This window comes from Glycine max, chromosome 10 (genome assembly GCF_000004515.6).
Source record: "Glycine max cultivar Williams 82 chromosome 10, Glycine_max_v4.0, whole genome shotgun sequence".
Classification (NCBI taxonomy): Eukaryota; Viridiplantae; Streptophyta; class Magnoliopsida; order Fabales; family Fabaceae; genus Glycine; species Glycine max.
The window spans coordinates 5,713,322-5,734,371 of record NC_038246.2 but is presented as its reverse complement, the minus strand read 5'-3'; the positions used below and the strand labels follow the sequence as shown (position 1 = coordinate 5,734,371).

Genomic DNA, 21,050 nt, shown 5'->3' with positions numbered 1-21,050 from the left:
TTTATTTTTCTAATTCTTCATTCTTTTCAATATACTCTTTTTTATTTCTATCTCTAAATTGAATTTCAATAATTTTTTTTAAATCAAACAAGCTATCAATAGGTAAAAATAACTTTATATTTATTCAATACGAATTTAAATAATATAACAATAAATATTATTTTGTGCGATGAACGGACAAAATTATTAGTTTTAATTCTATAGTTATTTTAACTTACAATTATATTTTTAAATTGGCATTAAACTGTATTAATTATTGTTATCATTGTAACCAAAAAAGTTGTTGTTATTCTGAATACTTCATTATCTTTAAAATTAAATTAAATCTTATTTTATTTTAATTTCTAAAAAATCCCATACTATCTTTAAAATATTTTTGTTATAGTTGTATTATTATCTTCAAATTTAAATCGAATCGAATGTTAATTTTTTTTATTCATTTATAATTCTATAAAAGAATATAAGTTGTTTTAATTTACATACAAAATTATCGCTCAATTCCTCACGTCATAATTACTGTTTCACAACCTGGCAAGTATCGTTGAATATTCCACTCTCGTAGCCTATATAGCGAGGTCACGTTTTTCCAATTCATTCATGCTTCATCGTTCAGCAACCTGAAAAAACAGGAAGACACCAAGAAAGTCACCAAATTAAAAATGATGAGCAACATTTTTTCTCTCTGCCTCAGTTTTTCATTACTCTTCTACGGTATATTAATTCAACTTCTGTTTGTCTCATTTTCGTTGAGACACGTGCATGTGTGGTATCATTCTATCACATTCATTGGTGTACATATTTTCTCATGCATAAAAAAACATTGTAAAGCCTCTTAGTTTAGGGACAATTAGTTGGTGCTCGAGTAATTTTAAAATTCTTTTTTAAGTAAGATGTCGAATTTAAATTTTATAAATAAAAAAATATAATTAAAAAAATTCTTAACAATCAGATTATTCATCCAAGATTAATAATAATTATACTAATATCATAATGATAACAAAAACCCTCCTACTTTATACTGATACCGTTACATATTTTATTCTGCATTTTTTTGATAAGAAAGCAATAAATAATATTGATGAGTCTACTCTTTTATTTTTTAACCATTAAATATACAAGTAACTGACTTTTGATTTTTCACGTATGCGTTACCTTTTTCAATCATCGAGATAAGAATGATGCATTCCTCGCGCGCAATGGGCACTGTCCATTGACCTGGATAAAACAAGTTCACGAGTGCTAGAATTCAAGCTATTTTACTTTTAGTTTGTTATCCATTAATTTCTACCATAGGAAAAAAAAATTACAAACACTTCTAAAGTTCATATTGAAAATTATAGGTGAAAATATTTTTTTTAATATACGTTAATGTTTTATGAAAAATAATCTTTTTGAATGGGATTTGAGTTATAAATTTGCTTTTAAAATTTTGAATATATTCTTAAATAAATTTGTAGGGTCTTCTGGACTCCTACTACTCATTTTGTTAATAATTCACTTTTCTTACAAGAAAATTTATAATAAATACATGTGCATTTTTTAATTTTAAGAGGAGTGTTAACAAACATCCCCTTTAACGTTTTTACATTTTTCTAATACATACTCTCTCATTTGTTAAATTTTACTAATTTGAAAATGAGAATGGGCAAATAAAAAATAAGAACATATTATTGAGATTCACATGAACTTAAAGTTCAAATAAAAACGAGTACGTTGAAAAAAAATGTAATAGATAGTGTGATACTTTGATATAAAAAATATGATTTTGCATTGTGTCCATAAGTAACTGAAGATGTTGGTTTTGCAAGCAGTGGCTCAGGGAGCCACAGTTACTTTCACAAACAATTGCCAATACACGGTGTGGCCAGGAACCCTAACCGGAGACCAAAATCCTCAGCTGTCAACAACCGGTTTCGAGTTGGCTCCCGGAGGAACCAACTCTGTGAACATTCCATCTCCATGGTCGGGCCGGTTTTGGGCCCGAACCGGATGCTCCAACAACGGAGGGTTTACATGCGACACCGGAGACTGTGCCTCCGGTCAAGTCGAATGCAACGGTGCCGGTGCAATCCCACCCGCTACTTTGGTGGAAATCACCGTTGCACCGAACGGAGGACAAGATTTCTACGACGTGAGCAACGTGGACGGGTTCAATGTGCCGGTGTCCATAACCCCACAAGGTGGAAGTGGCGAATGCAAAACCTCTAGTTGTCCAAATAACATCAACGATGTCAATGTGTGCCCTTCGGAGCTCCAAGTGAAAGGGTCTGATGGTAATGTCATTGCTTGCAATAGTGCTTGTGTGGCTTTCAATGAAGATCAATATTGTTGCAGAGGAGATTACGACACAGAAGAGACATGTCCACCTACGAACTACTCTCAGATTTTCGAGGAGCAGTGTCCTGATGCTTATTCCTACGCTTACGATGATAAGAGCAGCACTTTCACTTGCTTCAACGGACCTGACTATGCCATCATATTCTGCCCTTGAATCCTCATCTCCACAATATAAATAAGACCATACATAAATATATATATATATATATATATATATATATATATATATATATATATATATATATAGTTTATATACTATGGTCGAGCCATAGAATGCAGCATGAATAAAGCATCACGTATTTTCCCTAATTGCATGTATATATTCATAAATTACATCTTACTATAATAAAGTTTAAATTTCATATTTCCGTTTCTGTGGGGTTTTGTTTATGCTCCTTTGCCTAGCTGCCCTCTTTTAATTGACTGTCTCACATCCAAGGTATGAGCTAGCTGATTATAATATTTACGATGACAATAAAGAGCAATGATCAATGAGATAAGTTTTTAGTCAAGATTATCTATTTATATTATTTCTAACTTGAAACAATATTTTTTATTTAAAAATAAGTGTATTTCCATGATCCTTAAAATTAATATGTTGGGTAAATTAAATAGCTATTTAAATGTCTAATTTATTTCTAACTTATAACAGATTGTGTCTAATTTAGAATAATTTATATCTACCCTTGAATAATCTAATAGGATAAAATTAATTATTATACAATTTAAATTAAATTTAAGGTAGATATATTCCTAGTTAATTAATCTCTTTAGAGAAGTATTTTTGAACTTCAACAAATAATTTTGTATGGAGTATATTGATTTAGATTTTATTAGGATGAGTGCTGAAACACTCAATTGTTAAGCTGTTTGACCCTGCTCACAATTCACAAATACCTCAAAAGTCACATTCTTTTCATTTCACATTAATTATTTCAAGATTTGAAAGAACTTTTCCTAATACGCGATAGCTGCCCTATTATACAAGTTATTGAATTAACAAAAAGTGCTTCCATAGGATATTTACTTTAACAAAATAAGTAAATAGACTTCGGTGGGAGAGTTAAAAGAATGAATGGATGGGAGGTGAGTTTGGTCTTGGTCCAGGAGGAGAGACTTTCAATGGGAGTTGGAACTGATGCTCAGTCTCTCCAACAAGTGGTGGGTCTTGGGTTGGGGGTAGGACCGACCCAAGAGTAAGGGCGCAACTAAAGTTTATGTTTTAGGTTAACTGGCAAAAAAAAAAAAATTGTTATTATTACTATGAAGTAAAAGAGATCTCATATATTAAAAAAAACTATATGTATTAATAAAAAAAAATCATATGTATTGGTAAAAAAAATTCAACAAATTTAAACTAAAAAATTTCTTTTAAAATTTTCATTAAATCTCACTTAAGGTGAAATTGGAATAAAGAACTGCTTGGTGTCTACACAGTCTAATTGACATATAGGTTATTAATGGCCACTAGTGAGGTGAATCTTGATATATGTTGGAATGTGTGGAATTAAGGTAAACTAGTAAGTCATCCGTATGAACACACGAGCTAGTTGTAAATTTAAATGCATGATATAATTGTATTCATTTAATTATAATTGTGTCGAATTTAGTAAATGATAATCAATATTAATTAAAATCAAACTACTAATGATATAACTATACACTAATTGTATGAGAGCATAAGAAAACGTTCAAAGTCTTAAGAAACATTGTGTTTAAATATATTCATCTATATATTCCATCATTCACCATTTTCAATACACTATATACCGTGTGAAAGCAATTTGTATTCTTTGACAACCAAATCTATATCTCTACTACCATGATCAATCATTTATTTATACCTGGTCAGTATAATTTTTTTAAAATAACTTATAATGGTAAGAAATCAAACAGGATGACTTGCATCGAATTAAAGCAAATGGTTACAATCCAAGTGATGGAAGCAAGGTCATTCAGCAGCTTTGGTCAGAAGAGGTTTGAATTTTTTGAGGCCTACCCTCAATCGCCCATTATCACTACCTCATGTGGATGAAGATGGTGATGCGGAGATGGAGATTGATGAGCAAGGTATTGAGAAAGGAAGATGTGTTCCAGCAACCAAATATACCAATAATAATATTCTAAGGATACAAAATTATTTCCAACAACCAAAACTACCAGAGAAATTGAAAGTATTCAAAGCATGCAGTTTGGTGAGTATATTAACCATGTGTTTGGATTAGGAATTTAAATTTTTTTAGAAAATTTAAATATACAATATTTTGATTGTCTTGATTTAAATTCTTTTTATTTTATAAATATTTTGTTTGGAAGAAATAATTTAATTTTTTGTATTTTAATTTTTTTGTTTGGACAAAATAATTTAATTTTAATTAAATTCAAATTTTCATTTTTAAATATTTATTTAAAAATTAAACTTTCAAGAATAAAAATAAACATGAGTATTTTTTAAATAATTAAATATTCAAAATAAATTTAATGTTATACAATATATAATAATTTTCGTGATGAATATATAGGAGGATAGAGTAGTATTTTACATATTCATTGTCTAATTTTCCTTGATATGGTTAGGATTATTTCTTTATTTTCTGAAAATGGTAAGATAATAATACTATATATTTCTCCAACATTTATGTGTCCGATAAAGCCACTCCCTACACGTTGTGTATTATTATATTCATAACATTTACCCAGTGTGAGTGCATTTTCGTTCAGAGAATCTTGTTCTAATTATGGAACAGTTGAAGCCAAGTGCTGCTAACTCTTCCCCTCTCACTCCCCTCGGCTTCTTGGACAGAGCAGCCACCGTCCACGCGACTTCCCTTCCCTTGTTTATAACCACATCACCTTCACGTGGTCCCAGACGTGCTGCCGATGAACATATTCTCTCTGAGAAAAGACCGAGAGAGAGGAGTGAGTACCGCAAGAGAGAGGAATGAGCCATGGTATAGAGAGAGGGCTGAGTATGGCAGAGAGACGAGTGTGAGTGCTGGAGAGATAAGTGAGAAAATTGAAATTCTTTGATTTTTAAGAGAATTTCATATTACTCATTTTTTGTTAATTAAAATTTCTTTTAAAATTTTATATATTTAATTTCCTTTTAAATTATTATCTAAACACTAAATTTAAAATGATAGATATTTAATGTCTTATTTAAAATGAATTATTCCATTAAAAGTATCCATCCAAACAAGGCTAAATTAGCAAGCAAGAGGATGAAAAGAAATAAATGAAAACTAAATCTAATAACATTGGAATATATAATATATTTCACATAATAAAGTTGTCTATTTAGGTTATAAGTGCACAAAATTAATAGATAATATAATTATATACATTTAGTGGTAACTATATAAAACTTATTAGATGAAAACCAAAATTAATAAAATTAAAATATATAATAGATTTTATAAAATAATATTGTCTATTTAGTTTGAATGGTTACTCATGTTTTAAAATATTGTAAACAATGAAATACATATTTAATTTTATTAAAGTTATTTTTGTTTATTATTTACAAAAGACTAAATTATGAAGTAAAAATATAAAACGACTAACATATTGAAATACATTCATGATAAATATATTGAAGAATAATTGTAAGACTAATTTGAAATATCAGCACGATAATATCATATGATAAATGATTTAATAAAAACATAAAAACAAAACAAAGTATTTTTTTTAATTTAAAAAACAAAATTAAACCAAAAAAATAAATAAAACATGGAAATATAAATATTATCTACTCAGTATGGTGTATCGCAATTACACGGCGCGCAGTTAGTTGTGTATCTTTTAAGTATGTATGACAGTTTTCCAATTCATTATTTTTCTTAATTGATTGAAGCTCTGCATCATTATATTGTGTGTGTGTGTGTATTACAGTCTAACCTGAAAAAACAAAATAACACATAAAACTAATTATAAATTTTTTTCTGAACACATTGCCTTAGGGTCAAAAGTACTTGATATCAGAATAATTTGTTTGAAGCTAGTATAGAAATATAATTTCGTTTAAAAAAATAAATATAATTTGAATGAGAGCAAGACTAAAATATAAATATAATTTCATTTAACTTGTGCTAGTATAAAAAAATGATAAAAAAACAATGGTATAGGGACTGTTATTATCACATAGATTATATATAAAAATTTACTTCAATATTTATTAAGATTAAAATCACGTGTTTTTAAAATATATGAAAATAGGAACCAATTAATTATATTATTATTATTATTATTATTATTATTATTTAATATTTACGGAATATCAAGATAATGAGTTATAAAATTATAATCCAATGGTTAATGTACCAAAAAAAGGTAAAAAAAAAATAATTCAATGTTAAGATTGACAAAAATACATTCTATTTAAAGTCATTAATAGTGGAGTACTAAAGTCTTACATCAGTATAAGCTAATTCCTCTTATACATCATTAATTTACTTACACATTATAAAATAACTTGATATAGATAACACATTACTCAAAAATCTTAATTTTAAGAAATAAATTTAAAGATAGCAAGAGAAAAGGCACTAAAAGTAAAAAAATACATTATATATCTTTTATAAAAAAAATGTTATGTGAATTTGGTTTGATGATATTTAAAATATATATTATTTATATTTTGATTCTTAATTGTTATACTTCTCATTTGCATTTTTAACTATTGTTTTTTTTTTTTGGTACTTATATAAAATAGGAGTATGCACTCAGAGAACAACTAGAAATGCATTGTTCCGAAATTTCATTAAATTCAACAAAATAATGTTAACCTTAACGTATGAATCTTCCATAAAAATATGACTCTTTCCAAACTGTCCAAACGGATAATTCAAGATTCAATACAACGATTAATGCAAACTATTTGCAAGAATCAGTATATTCAATCTCAAACGGGAATTTAAGGTTTACTCATGATGAACAAAACTTGTATATAAAGCACTAGTCATTAATCACATACAACAACATACAAAACCATTGCTAGAATGTCATGATCACGACGCAAACAAGAAGACAAATAGTGCCTACAAATTAAATATTTGAATGCTAAGTGAGATATAAGACAAACTTGGATATATCAAGTAAGACTTTACATGAAATGAACAATGACCCTTGACTTTATATTTGAATGCTTCCATGTAACTAACTTCAAGTTTATATATTATATTTGCTACTAAAATAGATTAAAAACAAAACACAACCACACACAAAAAGAGATATAACAAATGAATAATACTTCAACTCATACAGGTATATTTGTATTAAGTCTCTTAGCAATCATTGTCATCGAGTACTCGTTGGTGTCAACTAGTCCCAAGTCCCAAACAAACAATGCTAAGGTTAACATGCCTACTTTTCACTGGTGAAATTATTTTAAACCAAAGATACCTTATTGGAAGACCATGTCAGTATAATCAACCTACATGTAAGTAACCTCTTTAAATAGACAAAGAATGGAGACGATTCTCTCAATTGAGTATGGAAATAAACAAACATATTGTGTAAAAGTCAAAGAATGGAAAACCATGTCGTAGCACATGCACCCAATAAGCACACCATCAGTCAACACAAATAATAAACCTTAGGGGAATGTACCTCAAAGTTAGAGGAAATAGTTAGGGTTGGTGACAGTGATATTGCCTGGAGGTTTTGGAGTTGTCCTATAATTAAAAAAATTATTTATGCTAGAGAAATTATGAATAACAAAATAGACCAAGCATGCACACAGACCCAAAGATAAATAAGAAGTGTACTTAAAGGGCTTTAGGTGCCTTACACATATTTGAGTTTGGCAGTGGAATCCATACCAATTTCTGACCAAGAACCAATGAATTTGTTTCCAAAACAAATTCATCTTATTAGAGACACATAAAGCAGTCAACAAGAGGAAAAGCAAGTGATCAAACCATTACTACAAAACAAGTCTCATCTTAGCAAAACAAATTCATCTCATTTAAGACGCATAAAACAGTCAATAAAAATTATAAGTGGTAGTTATACTAAACTAAGTGCTGAATCAATGTGATGAATTATAGTTTGAGTCATAAAATTTATTCATACAATAAACAAATTTGATGAACAATTTTCTTATAAGTGGTAGTTATAGTAAACTAAGTGCAAAGTGAATCAAGAATATTAATCTTATAACTCATTTTCTACACTTCCACGAGGTTATAGTTGTCAAAAATCTTTTGGAGCTAGTTCATTATGTTAATTTAATTGAATATTTGGGTCATAATAAAAAACCTTAAGTCCTTGTCATCATTTGGTTGTACCAAAATTGATGCTAGCGATATTTATGTAGCAACCGTGATAATCACTGTAAGCAATGAGTACATTAAGTTGCCATTTCCGCTAATATAGAACCAGATAAATAAGAAGTGCGTTCAATTTATCATGCAAACTTTCTTCAATTTATTTAATCTATTAGTTATGCAGTTGAGAACTTAAATCTGCTACTATTCATGTAAATACCATCCTAACGTGGCAAGTGATAGTAGTAGTAGTCTTTATTTTAATCCTCAGTAGAAAAACTACCTCACCAGTTACTACCTACATTGACCACCACTTCCTCTTATAGTCCTCACCCTCTCTATCACTCTATTCAAACGTCACCATAGTTTATCAACCACGAATGTCCACAAGTTGAGAACATGCAAAAAAAAAAAGAAGCAAAACATGGAAGCTATTAAGTTGGTGATCCAAGTGAGAGACCAAACACAACTTAACTGATGTTAAGTTAACTGTTAAGTTGGTGCTGCCAACTTGCCTCCTATAATACATGTGACCCCACACCTGAAAATCCTTTTTTTTGTATGCACTTTAGCAACCATATAAATAGTAGTTTCTGAATGATACTAACACACAACAGTTACCTCACATTGGTTTAAATGTCTATGTTTACCTAATTATATTTGAAGCACTTAAAAAAAGAAAACAACAATGAAGAACAAGCAAACCAAAACCCCCCAATTGAGGGGTTGTGAGTGATCACCCTATAGGAAAATAGACAATAGTGACAAAGACTAAGGTTAAGGAAGGAAGTTATAAAAAATGGCTAACCATAGTTGCCTCAAGGTTTGCTGCGATCTCTCAATCCCTTACCTCTTGAATCTTATCATCATATACAAATACCATTGGAGAACCAACTTTCTCCCTTGGTTGCAATTAATGAGATCAGTCCCCTTTGGTCTAGGGAAAAACAAATATGATGATTCATATTACTTACCATGAGCAAATATAATATTAGAACTCATGACTCATACTACTTATTGCTATTAACTGAGAATAGTGCAAGCTGATTCCCTGTCCATGACTATTCAAATACTAAGATGAACCAATGAAAAATAGATACAAGTTAAACACCTTTTTACACAAAAATCTCTAGCTTTAAGAACATGGGCAAAGGGCCTGCCATGCACATGGTCACAACTATTTACTATGAATCAAGTACTATTAAAAAGGGAAGCAATAACAATCTTCCCGTCTAAAGATAGAACACAGATAGTACATTTACCTTGTAACTGTCCTTTTTTTTTAGAAACCCTTAGATCATTGACCAGTGAAACAAGATTTGTAACTCCAGTGCTATCAAATAAATCATCATATGTATGAAAAAGGAAATGTAACAAAAATCATACCTTTTAAATTTTTTTTAAAAAAAACTCTTGTACAATTGCTCTGGTAATTGATTGAGCCAACCACAAAATAAAGGGAATAGCGACAAACCAAGTTAAAATGGAACTAAAAGGCTTGGAATCTGCATTTAACAATTCACGACATTACCTAATTACATATACATAATAGGTACTTATGCTTGACCAAAGTGCGGATAAAATAAAAACAAGGTTGCAGCAATGGTATTGACAGAGTCGCGGAAAATAAGGTTACAACAAAATACCTGGGCATGGTGGCGAGGTGTCACGGTGGCACGCTGTCACAGGGGTTGCAGATGTTGAGATAGAGTCATGAACACGAACCTTAGACGGAGGAGAAGAGAGCGCGAGGAAAATAGGACTCGCGTTCTAATATTTTTAAATGTAGCTTCAATATCGATTTTCAATACAAAACCGATGTTAACCAAACAATGTAAACATTGACATTAATATCGGCTGTGATGTTAGAATCGATGTAGAATAGTGATTGTTTCTACATCGGTTATATTTGAACCGATGTAGAATGAGACATTTTTTTTTATTTTTTGAAATTTATGAACCCAGGTCAATTTTCAGCTATCAAATTAGTCACTGAATACAATACAAATATGTAATACAATACAAGAAGCTATGTTGCTTATATTAACTAACTCTTTCAGCATCCACAATTTTATTAGTACTTTTTGTTGACTTTATAGTATACATACAACGTCCATGGTTTTCTATATATGCTTTCTCTACACTGTTCTCTCTTTAAAGCTTTTCTATATATGCTTTCTATATATTTTCTGTTTTTGTGAATTTTTCCTCTATTATTTTAATTATGCATTAGTTTATTTGGTAACTTAACAAATAATATTTGATAAAAATACTATGTGCATGATAGTATAAAAATACTTTGTGCATGATAAAAATACTATTTGCATGATAGTATAATAATCGAATTGATCATTTTGATCTGGTTATAAAAACTATATATACTTCTACCTCATTTCTATCTTTTTTTCTCTTTTTTTATTACTTCTTTCCTGTCTTCTTTTCAGCTAAATACACCCCATTTTTAGAGAACACGGTTTATTACCACTTATAAAATTAAATTAAATATCCACTGGAATTGATTTTTTTTTTGTATGGTTTTGAGTAAAATGGTAGACCTCCACCCAAAATGGGATGCAGGGAAGAAGGATAGAAGGAAATTAAAAAATATAAATAAAGAAAATAATAAATGGACTAAATATTCTATCTGCTAGGCATTTTTTTTCCACCATAAATACTCTTTCTTTCTGCTAGGCATTTTTTTCAAACTTTAATGTTATCTCAAATATTTCACAAACTTCCGTTATAGTTCATTTGTGTTTTTCTTGAACTTTTATTAATTTTCCTGGTCATTTATCTATTTGAATATTAGAATTAGCATAAATTAATTCTAAGATTAAAAAATCAAATTTTTTAAATAATCACTTAAATCAACTTGATAAATACCACCAGTAAATAGAAAAATCTGTTCATAATTTCTACATAGTTATGTACTAGAGACTCCATCAAAACCTTTTTCAACCAATCCAAAAACATACGTTTAACTTGAGAACACAACATCTCCAACAATTAGTCCCACTGAATTCAATAAAAAAATCTGTCAAACCACATAGATTAAAATGCAAACAAAAACTAGTTTTCCCATTTGATTAATCAGAAATCAGACAAAGATTAGGGGCTTACAACTACAACTAGTCATTGAAGGATTAAGGATGTATATGATGTAGTAGGTGAAAATGAATGGAGACATTTTTTCAGAGTTCTGTCTTATTATGCAATACATGTGTATTCTCAACCAAGACAAGAACAAACACAAGGGCTGAAAATCAACTAACCTCTTAACCATAGGTTAGGAGAGGGATCTCAAAAGCCACTGAAGCTGCATCAAACTCTGATGGTGAGTGGATCACTGAACCATTCACCTGTGAACCATAGATAAGGTGAGCAGAGAACACACTCACCTTCTAAACCATAGTTAAGGAGATAGCTGAAAATCAGTTTTCTCATATTTTTATCTTCAACTAAGTGTGAATTGCGTCATGCAGTTTTCTCCTATTGGAGTTTAATTTAATCTACATATTTTTTTAGTACAAACCTTGAGATAAATTTCAATTCTAATAACAGAACATGACAAACAACATGTTAAGAACTATATTTAAATTTTGTCCAATCAAAAAACCCTTTTCTTGCTTAATGATGGAGCTATATTTAAATTCATGTCAGTCTCTTTGTCTTGATTAACCACAGAATTTATCATTTCATTACTGTTCCCAATCCTCACAAGATCCACAGAACTAGCTCTCAGATCTCTCGGTGAAGTATCCCTATAAAAATATATAATGAGTTGAAGATAAAAATAGAACTTCCTTTCTCTAAAGCAACATCTTGCACTTTTACAATTATAAAATAGAACTGCAATAATATTCAGTAAAAATAAGAATCACCCGGAAATAACATTGGCATCAATGATTTTATATTAAATCTCTAACATTTTCCTTTTTTCTAGTAGACTCTACTGATATAGCCACAAGTGTTGTTACCTTACCACCATCAAAATAAAATACTCATTGAATTATTTATGCATTTAAGTTTGAAGTTATGGTAACAATATTATGTGTTATTATAAAATCTAAATCATACATCTAATCAACAACATAGACTTAAAAGTAAAATTACAATTTACTTTATAAATCCTTGTGCAATACAAATATAAAACCAGAATCAAATTACAGTTTTAAACTACATCTTATCCCCCAAAATGGAGCCTAGGCTTAAAGACCCTAACAGGAGAGATAACATAGATAGTTGACTACTGGTATAATGCTATTATTTCTTGGGTGGCATTGCTACTAAGACCTAGCAGTTCATTATTGTCAGCAATCATCATTATTCATTACAGATTAAATCAAGTTACTCAATCATCGAAAACTGATTATCCAAAGCAATCTTCTAGTTCAAAATCCAAAAATAGATAACACAGGAAATCTTAAGTATAAGATCCAAAAAATGAAAAGAAAGGATATGAGCTTATTCAATCATTTTATCATTTTAATGGAGACTACTAGTTCTATATCCTCTAATTGTGGAAAGATCATATATAACAGACAGTCTGTCTCTACAAGAACATGTCGTTAAACCTCATAACAAAAGTTATGAAGGGGAAAAGGTCACATATCCCTGCATTTTTCATATCTTTGCTTTCTTTCAAGTTAAGAGTTATGATTCAACTAAAACTTACATGAAGAAACAAGAAAAAGACTGTTTAATGTTAAGTAACAATTTCAATGATGGACATACCTCCCTGTGCTTGTTTGATTGCTCTTGTTGGCTCTCTTAATGATGCTGGGTTTACCACTGTAGTAAAAACCAGTTAAATCGAGCGCTTCACTTGCTACAGCTCCTAAAACTTCCAAAACATTGGCAGACTTGCTTTGAAAATGACAGAGAAGAATAGGAAATAGTCAGATTTAAATTTGAAATGCAAAAAAAAGAAAAAAAAAATGAAGAGACTGCTACCGTGAGACAAAAAGATAAAGCGTAACATGCTTACCTCTTTGCAAACTTGTGAAAATCCCAGTGAATAAATCTAAGATGGTTCTCCACTGGTAGAATTTGGTTCAGATACCCAACATCATTTGCAAATTCACGCCTCAACATCATTTCTCGAGGCCGCTTCTCAACTGTCTGTATTTCATCATTTAAATGAGTAACAAGAAAGTATAAATTATCTTTTTATAAAAGAAGCATTTCATTAATGCAAAGAAAAAATGTGAAAGGAATAAAAAAACATGTAAATTCATATTTGTTAACGCACTAACTATTTTTATATGAGGAATTACCTTAATCAAATTCAGAACAATAATTGGATTGCCATATCTCTTAGCTAGGTCTTCAAAATGCAATTTTGTTGCTTGGTATGTTGGATCATACCTCTGCACTGGAAGTCAAAACGGGGGGCGTCAAAAGAGAGCTAGATGTATTATAAAAGCATAGAATTTAACAATGAACACGATAAATATTAATCTCAACTACTCTCATACAAATTATATCAGGCTTGGGGCTAAATCTGGATGCTTCTTGTGACCAGAAAAGTGGTATTGATCCACGCATTTGCACAACTGAACTCATCTTTCCCTTGCAAGAGCCTGATTCTTCATCAAGGACAATCTGCTCTGTCTCAACATCATTAGCAACCCTCCCCCGATCATTCACACCCCTTTTCAAGTACCTGCAGAAACAATTCATGACAAAGAAAAATAATCCAACCATTACTATTTTAGCCAGATAGACACAATGTAAAACCAAATATCATTGCAAATTGCAAAATACAGATAATTCCTGATATCAAAGAATATTGCTTGCTATGCAACTTGCAGATACAATGGTAGCAATATTACGATAAGAACAAGGCCAGAATGATAAATAATACTTGAATTAGTTAATAATGTGAAGAACGTTACCTTTTTTCAGAGTCCAATGCATCATCAATATCACCAACCAACACAGATGCAGATCCCACATGAGCATGGCTGATGGCTCCTGCATGTATCATCAATATCACCGGAGGTGCATTTTCGTGGAGTGAGAAAGAGGCCATGGGGGAGATACGCCTCGGAGATTAGAGATCCCAGCCAGAAGAGCCGCGTCTGGCTCGGAACCTTCGACACTGCGGAGGCGACAGCGCGTGCCTACGACGCCGCAGCACGAGAGTTTCGTGGCCCTAAGGCCAAGACAAACTTCCCTCTCCCTTTGGAAAATGTTAAGAACTTGAGCCCCAGCTAGAGCAGCATCGTCGAGTCCTCTAGCCGCGACTGCGATGTCGCCGCCGATTCCTCGCCTCTAGACCTCAACCTTGCCCTCGCCGCAATCGCATCCACTCGATTCCCTTTCCAGCACTTTACCGGCGCGGTGCTATGGCAAACCCTTTTTTGTAATACGAGGCTGTCCTATGCGCTGGCATGGGCGGTCCACGTGGCTTTGCATTTGGCTACAATCATCATCCCGTTGCAGCGACTGACGAGCGACTCAGACTCTTCCTCTTCCTTCTTCCTCTTCCTCTGTTATCGATCTGATAAGGGTGAAAGGAACGTTTCCAGAATCTTCCATCCAAATTCGCATAAATGAAGACGTTTTGTATAATATATTTTATTAATAAAGAGGGAAAACTGAAATAAAAAATAATTAAAAAATTTATAACTTCAAATTAAATGCAGTTTTCAAAAAGACCGTAGTAGTTTGGTGACTAACAAAGACGGTTTTTATAAAACCGCCTTTGTAACCTTCACATTGAAGGCGGTTCTATAAAATCGCTGTCGTTAGCTTAAAAAAATTTATTTTATTTTTAAAAATTCCATCTACATCGGTTTTTTATAACCGATGTAGATAAGACGACATAAAAAGACATTTTTGTAGTAGTGATGAAAACTAAAATTATCATAATTTTCACAATCCTTAGATAAATTTTATAATTTAAATGTACAGATTTTTTTAAACAAAGATTATACACTCAAATATACCACCATGAAAAATAAAAGAAAATAAATCACGTAATAAAAACAGGATCTTTAATTATTTAACATATTAAACGGTAAATCACATGTAAATTATTGATCAAAGAAAATGACGAGTCACATGTAATTCTTCCTTGCACAAAGCTGGTTTGGTATGGATATTTCTTCATATATCCTCGTAGAAGAATTTTTTAAAAAGATCCATAAGTGCTGTCAGGAAATTCATGGAAATAAGAACACCATCTCCATCAGGGCTTATAATAATATGTGCCCTAACTTCTCGAAATACTTTTGCTAAACCAAAGTGCACAGGCTTTCCCCAACCAAAATCTGCATCATACACTGGCAAGCTCATCCAGCTTGTGAGGAGAATGTTATGAGGATTCCCAGAATAGGGTACACCAATAATGTCTCCTTGTCCCGAGAAAAAAGCCCTTATGTTATCCAATTGCTCTTGCCCTAAAACAACACTTAAGTGTGACCTTATAAACTCATATGTAACCGCATAAACCGCATCCCTTATCTTTTGAGCCCCATAGCTTAATGGGTTTGATAAGATATCTCCCACACTACACTTAGGTGTCACTGTTTTTGCCAAAGCATTCCCAAAATAATTATGAGGGAGAGGTGGATTCAATCTACTGCGAATATCAACACTAAACATAACTACAGTTGGTTGGTGATTCTCATCAGATGCATGAGCGTGATGAGCCTTAGATGCACATCTCCATATATGAGAAGAAATAGCTTCAAATCTGCTATAAGGTCTTACCCCTTCTTTTGAAGGTTGTTCATTAGCCTTCTTCTTCAGCTTCTCCACTTGGCTTGATGAGAGTTTCAACAATATAGCACTTATCTTGTTTTGCTCAGCAATGTTGTCTGGCATGAACCTTACAGGCTTCCACTCTGGGAGATCAACACATGGTTCTGATGGCTCTGGAAATTTGAGTAGTGTTCGATCAAGAAAAGGAACTTCATCGGGCTTCAGTTCTTCGCCTCGAACCAGCTTTGCCCATCGGTTGATGAAGAAAGTAGCGGCAGCACCATCAACCAAAGGATGAGAGAAAGCAACTCCAATGGCAAGACCTTCACCACCACAGAACCTGGATATATAAGATGGATTGGATGCATAAAAGAGAATGAAAAAGAGGAAAGATAACGGGTTCAATCTACTCTTGCTAACAAAAAACTAACATTCTAATTAACAACTAATATTTACCGATAAAAAAAATAAAACCACAGAACCTTGTTAACTGCACTAGCATTAGCGGCATGTCCTCTGAGGGTCGAGTATAATCAACTTTTGGAACAAGTTCCATGGTATAATCAACCAAATGTGGCTGTGCTTTCAGCTTCAATCAATGTCACTCCTTTTGCATTGCAATCCACTTCCATTCTACCATTTTTTGTCAGCTTTAATCTGCCAGCTATTGGATAGTATGGCACCAAAATCTTGCTAAGAGAGTTCTTCATCCTCTCAATATCAATGGTGTTGTTGGGTCTTGATTTGTAGGCATAGATAGTGTTTACATGACGTAGGTTCCCAATTTGATCACTATCGGATAGCCAAATAGGATCACTGGGAGTTGGCTGATTTGGAGTGACATTGTAAGAAGCAACAATGGTTATCATTTTTGTGCTTGAAGGCTTGAACTAATGTGCCTGAGGCTGGATATGCTTCATGGCTTGGATATACATATAAAGCAATATTTATAGTAAAAAACATTATCTTATGACTTATGGAACGGATTTTTTTATCTGGGGTGCAAAATATATAAGATAAAAAAAATGGGCATTCAGTGTTTTCAAAATGATTGTTGACTTTTATACTGTAATGATGCAATTTTTTTTCCATAAATTATCAAAATAGATAGATTTTTATAAAAATTACAAAAATAAGTGAATTGTGTTTCAAAAGATGATTTTAATATGTATTTATGGCAATATATATGGTGGCTAATTGTACTTCCAAACTGTTAATATGTATTTATGGCAATATATATATATATATATATATATATATATATATATATATATATATATGTACGTGTGTGAATGTGAATGGAAATAATGATTTGCCGTGATTTAAATAAAAGTAAAAAAAAAATGCAGATCGTCTTTAACAATACAAATTACTACATGTGAATCATCTTATATATGGGTGTTTTCTTTCAACTTGCATCATGACGCATTATCTTTGTTATTAATTTATCAATATATGGTTCTCAGCATAGACACTGGTGCAAGATGCTTGTGGTCATGTAAAGCTATACGTGGCCTTCTACCAACGTTACATTTTTGCTTCTCTAACTTTGTTGGATGGTAGAATTAATGCATTATTGTTGGTGTCATAAATTTTGTTGTCATTGTTATAAATAAATATGCTAATGGCGTCGCAGGGATTTATAGATATGTGGTCTACCAATGTCATATCTTACCAAATACTTCTTTTTCGATCTTTTTTTTTTTTTTCATTTTGTCGGTGATGGCATTAATGGTAAATTTGTTAAATTTGATAAGAAAAAGAGATCCATAAAATGAACCTTTGCTCGTGATGTATCTTGCATCAAATATCTTCCTTTGAACATCATGATATGAGCTTTAGTATGTTGTGCAATTACATCATCACCATCAAGTTGTTAAAAATTTTGTCACAGCCAAATTAGATAAATCATTTTTTCCTTGATACACTTATCAACTGGAATGTCTCCAAGTAAGGCATGATAAGCAACACGTACATCACCTGTAATGACACAAGTTATTGACAATCCGTCAATCTTGAGGCCCAATTGGAAAATGAAATGTGAGTTTTGGGTCTCCAATGTTCAATCAACACAGTGACCAAATGCTGATTAATATTAATTACCAAAACTAGCTTCATTTATTAAGTTTTTCACATGATTATCTATACGATCCAAATGCGTAAAAGACTAGACTGAATTACACCTTGGACAAATAATTCTTTCTTGGTCTTCCCATACTTGATTTGAAATATAATTGTGTTGGGAAAGAGAAATAAGCTCTGTGAGAGAAGTCAGGTGGGATGTCCACCTACGAACTACTTTATATGTGCCGCTTTACCTTCGTTTTTAACTTCTTTGATGATTAATGGAATAACTTCTATAACGATAAAATAAAAAATATAAGAAAGAATGTTGCTTGTGTTTTGTAAATTTTTTTAACAGAATGACAAATTAATCCTTTCATGTACCAAAAAAACCATGTAAACACTGTTAATTGTAAAAGGAATAGGATTGTAAAACAATGTAAGATTGCTGAGGTATTTGATCATAAAACAATTCAATCAATGGATGATATTGTAACCAAGGAATACATACCGTTCAAAACTTGGTTGAAGCTTTTGAGTTGTGTATGTTTAAGCTTAGGAAAGCATAGACATCCCAATATTTTTAATTGGTGTACTTGGGTTCATGATGAAATATAGTGAAGTAAGAGAATTTCATTTTAGGAGTGGGATCGAGTAGGGAACCGTTTTAATATTAGATATGTTGTTGTTTGGAGCACAAATTAAAGTCCAATATCGTGGTGGGAAGGATGCTTAGGATGAAAGGGGCACCGAGCAATTTCAAGTAAATGCCTATGTTTTCGCTTGGACAGACCATTATGCATGCATGTTCTCGGGGTGGAGTGGATTTAGTAGTTAAATGAGCGATACCATGATTTGAAAAAAAATATTTGTGTTTAATGAATTATCCACCATTATCAGAGTGTAATGTCTTTTTTATTTTAATTTCTGTCTTTTTTTTTTGTCATTGAATTGATTTTTTCCACCAGATTTCTAAGAATTGGTAAGATAAGTGCAACATCATATTTAAATTTCATCGGATATAACCAAGTGTATTTGCTGTACATATATAATAGGGAAAACTAAGAATGGAATTTTTTTTTTTTTTTTTGTGATGGGTCAAAGATGTTACACAGCTTTCTATTGAATTTAAACAAAGAGAGAAGGTCCCCCTTGCAAAACATCAGACTATATACATAATATCTAAAGGATTGGTGCGGGTCAAAGAAGATTCATTGAATGGTAATTTATGACTCTTATTAATTACAAGACTCCAGATGAGACAAGAATAGAAATTTTGTTGGACTTGAGGCGCACAATGAAGGACACGAGAGGTGAATGGGATGACCGAGTCTTTGATGCCAATGACGAAAGGAGGTAGAAGTCTGAATTGAGTAGGCATGAGAAGAGATTGATGGAGTAAGCAACTCGCAATGATGCATTTCCTTCATTTAGACCTTAATAAAAAAAAAAACTTGGTTAGACTTGCATAACTAATTGAGAAAAAACCAAGGCTTGTGCAACATTAGGAGCATATAAGACATTACTCAGACACAATCAATATCTATATACTAAAATTGAAGTATGTAGAAAATACTAATGTACCCATACTTAAAAGCTTGACACATGTACACTTGCAGTTGACAAAATTGGAATTTTAAAAAAGTTGAAAGATTGACACGTGTACACTTTTTTTTTCCCCCAAAATCATTATCTTTCCATCTAAACTCACTTTCTCTTTCTCACTCTCCCCGTTCACATTCCTATTTTCTTTTTCTCTGTGTTCTCACTTCATCTCCTTTTTTCCTTTTTTGTTTTCAGAAAGTGTCATTTCCCCACCAATTTGTTTCCTCTGTTTCCATTCTTTCTTCTTCATTTTGGTGTCTTCTTCAATTCCACTTTTTCCTTTTGTTTTTGGTTGAGTTTTAGAGCTGCTGAGGGCTTCCATTTTCATTCTATTTTTTGCGATTTTGGTTTGGGTTCTTTTTCTTTAAATGGTCTGATTTTTTGTGGTTTTATTTTTGGAACAGGTTACAGTAACAACGACGGCTTTGGCAAAGAATTTGTGGGAGAAGTTAAGAAGAAGATAGAGGTTCTTATATTTTGATTTTATTAAAACTGTGTTTATGTTTTTTTTGTCTGATTTTTTGTGGTTTTTTTGGATGCTTCGTTGCTATTTTTTCCTTGAAAGCCTGTTGCAGATTATTTTGGTATCGCAAGAAATGATCCCAAAGTAATAATTTCCCCTCTCTTTTTATTTTATTTTTGTGGTTGAGTCACGAGATTCTTCTCTTGTTAAAGTTGTTCACGCACTTTATAACAATATATATGAGTGTGATTTTCAATTTCTTGAATCTGAAATCTAATTACATGCATGTTTTCTGTATAGGCTCTTCAAACTATTGGAGATTCTCTGTAACTTCAATCCAAGCAAGGTGTGAGCTCCATCTTTTTCTTTAATGATACCATATATAATTAGTTTAGTTTTCGTTAAAAAAAATATATGTCAAAGTGATTTTAAATAATTTTGGTCCTTATTTATTATGTGTTTGTCTATTGAAATTTTGTTTTATCCCAAAGTTCATTGTCTTAATCCTAAAATTCTGATAATTTTTGGGAATTGGTAACAATTGACGCTGTCCAATAGATCAAAGATTTCTATAAGATCTCCAGAATCAAGAGACAAGGAGA

At 31.5% G+C, this 21,050-nt stretch overlaps 3 protein-coding genes and 1 pseudogene across 16 annotated transcripts in view; 2 read left to right on the top strand and 2 right to left on the bottom strand.

Annotated features, from left to right (window-relative positions):
• The first annotated feature begins 581 nt into the window (after nt 1-581).
• On the top strand, nt 582-2,986 carry LOC106794958 (thaumatin-like protein 1b). The gene is made up of 2 exons (XM_014763019.2): nt 582-711; nt 1,812-2,986. Exons 1-2 carry the CDS (start codon nt 660-662, stop codon nt 2,489-2,491), a joined length of 732 nt encoding a protein of 243 aa, XP_014618505.1. The 5' UTR covers nt 582-659; the 3' UTR covers nt 2,492-2,986.
• Nucleotides 2,987-4,959: 1,973 nt separating this feature from the next.
• LOC102660101 (phosphatidylinositol-3-phosphatase SAC1) lies at nt 4,960-15,461 on the bottom strand. 8 transcript variants are annotated; one of them, XR_005886580.1, is made up of 8 exons: nt 14,504-15,455; nt 14,084-14,271; nt 13,883-13,980; nt 13,594-13,727; nt 13,341-13,472; nt 8,129-11,965; nt 7,948-8,012; nt 4,960-7,771 (listed from the first exon to the last, which is right to left on the bottom strand). XR_005886580.1 is itself a non-coding variant. In XM_014763017.3 (6 exons), exons 1-6 carry the CDS (start codon nt 14,638-14,640, stop codon nt 11,962-11,964), a joined length of 693 nt encoding a protein of 230 aa, XP_014618503.1. In that variant the 5' UTR covers nt 14,641-15,333; the 3' UTR covers nt 4,960-11,961. The 8 variants fall into 8 exon arrangements, 3 of the variants coding, with proteins under 3 accessions (XP_014618503.1, XP_025979828.1, XP_014618504.1); XR_005886579.1 differs by having other exon boundaries at nt 7,948-11,965; XR_005886578.1 differs by having other exon boundaries at nt 4,960-8,012.
• A 42-nt stretch (nt 15,462-15,503) lies between these two features.
• Nucleotides 15,504-17,436, bottom strand: LOC100777020 (spermidine hydroxycinnamoyl transferase-like; annotated as a pseudogene).
• Nucleotides 17,437-20,089: 2,653 nt separating this feature from the next.
• Nucleotides 20,090-21,050, top strand: part of LOC102664249 (uncharacterized) — a 5,540-nt gene continuing 4,579 nt past the window's right edge. For 3 of the 7 annotated variants that reach the window (XR_005886582.1, XR_005886583.1, XM_041005657.1), the window contains exons 1-2: nt 20,091-20,451; nt 20,749-20,794. The gene's annotated coding sequence lies outside the window, so the exon portion shown is untranslated. Of the gene's footprint in view, nt 20,452-20,748; nt 20,795-21,050 lie in introns of all 7 variants that reach the window. The other 4 variants (XM_041005656.1, XR_005886584.1, XM_041005658.1 and 1 more) reach the window with 4 other exon arrangements.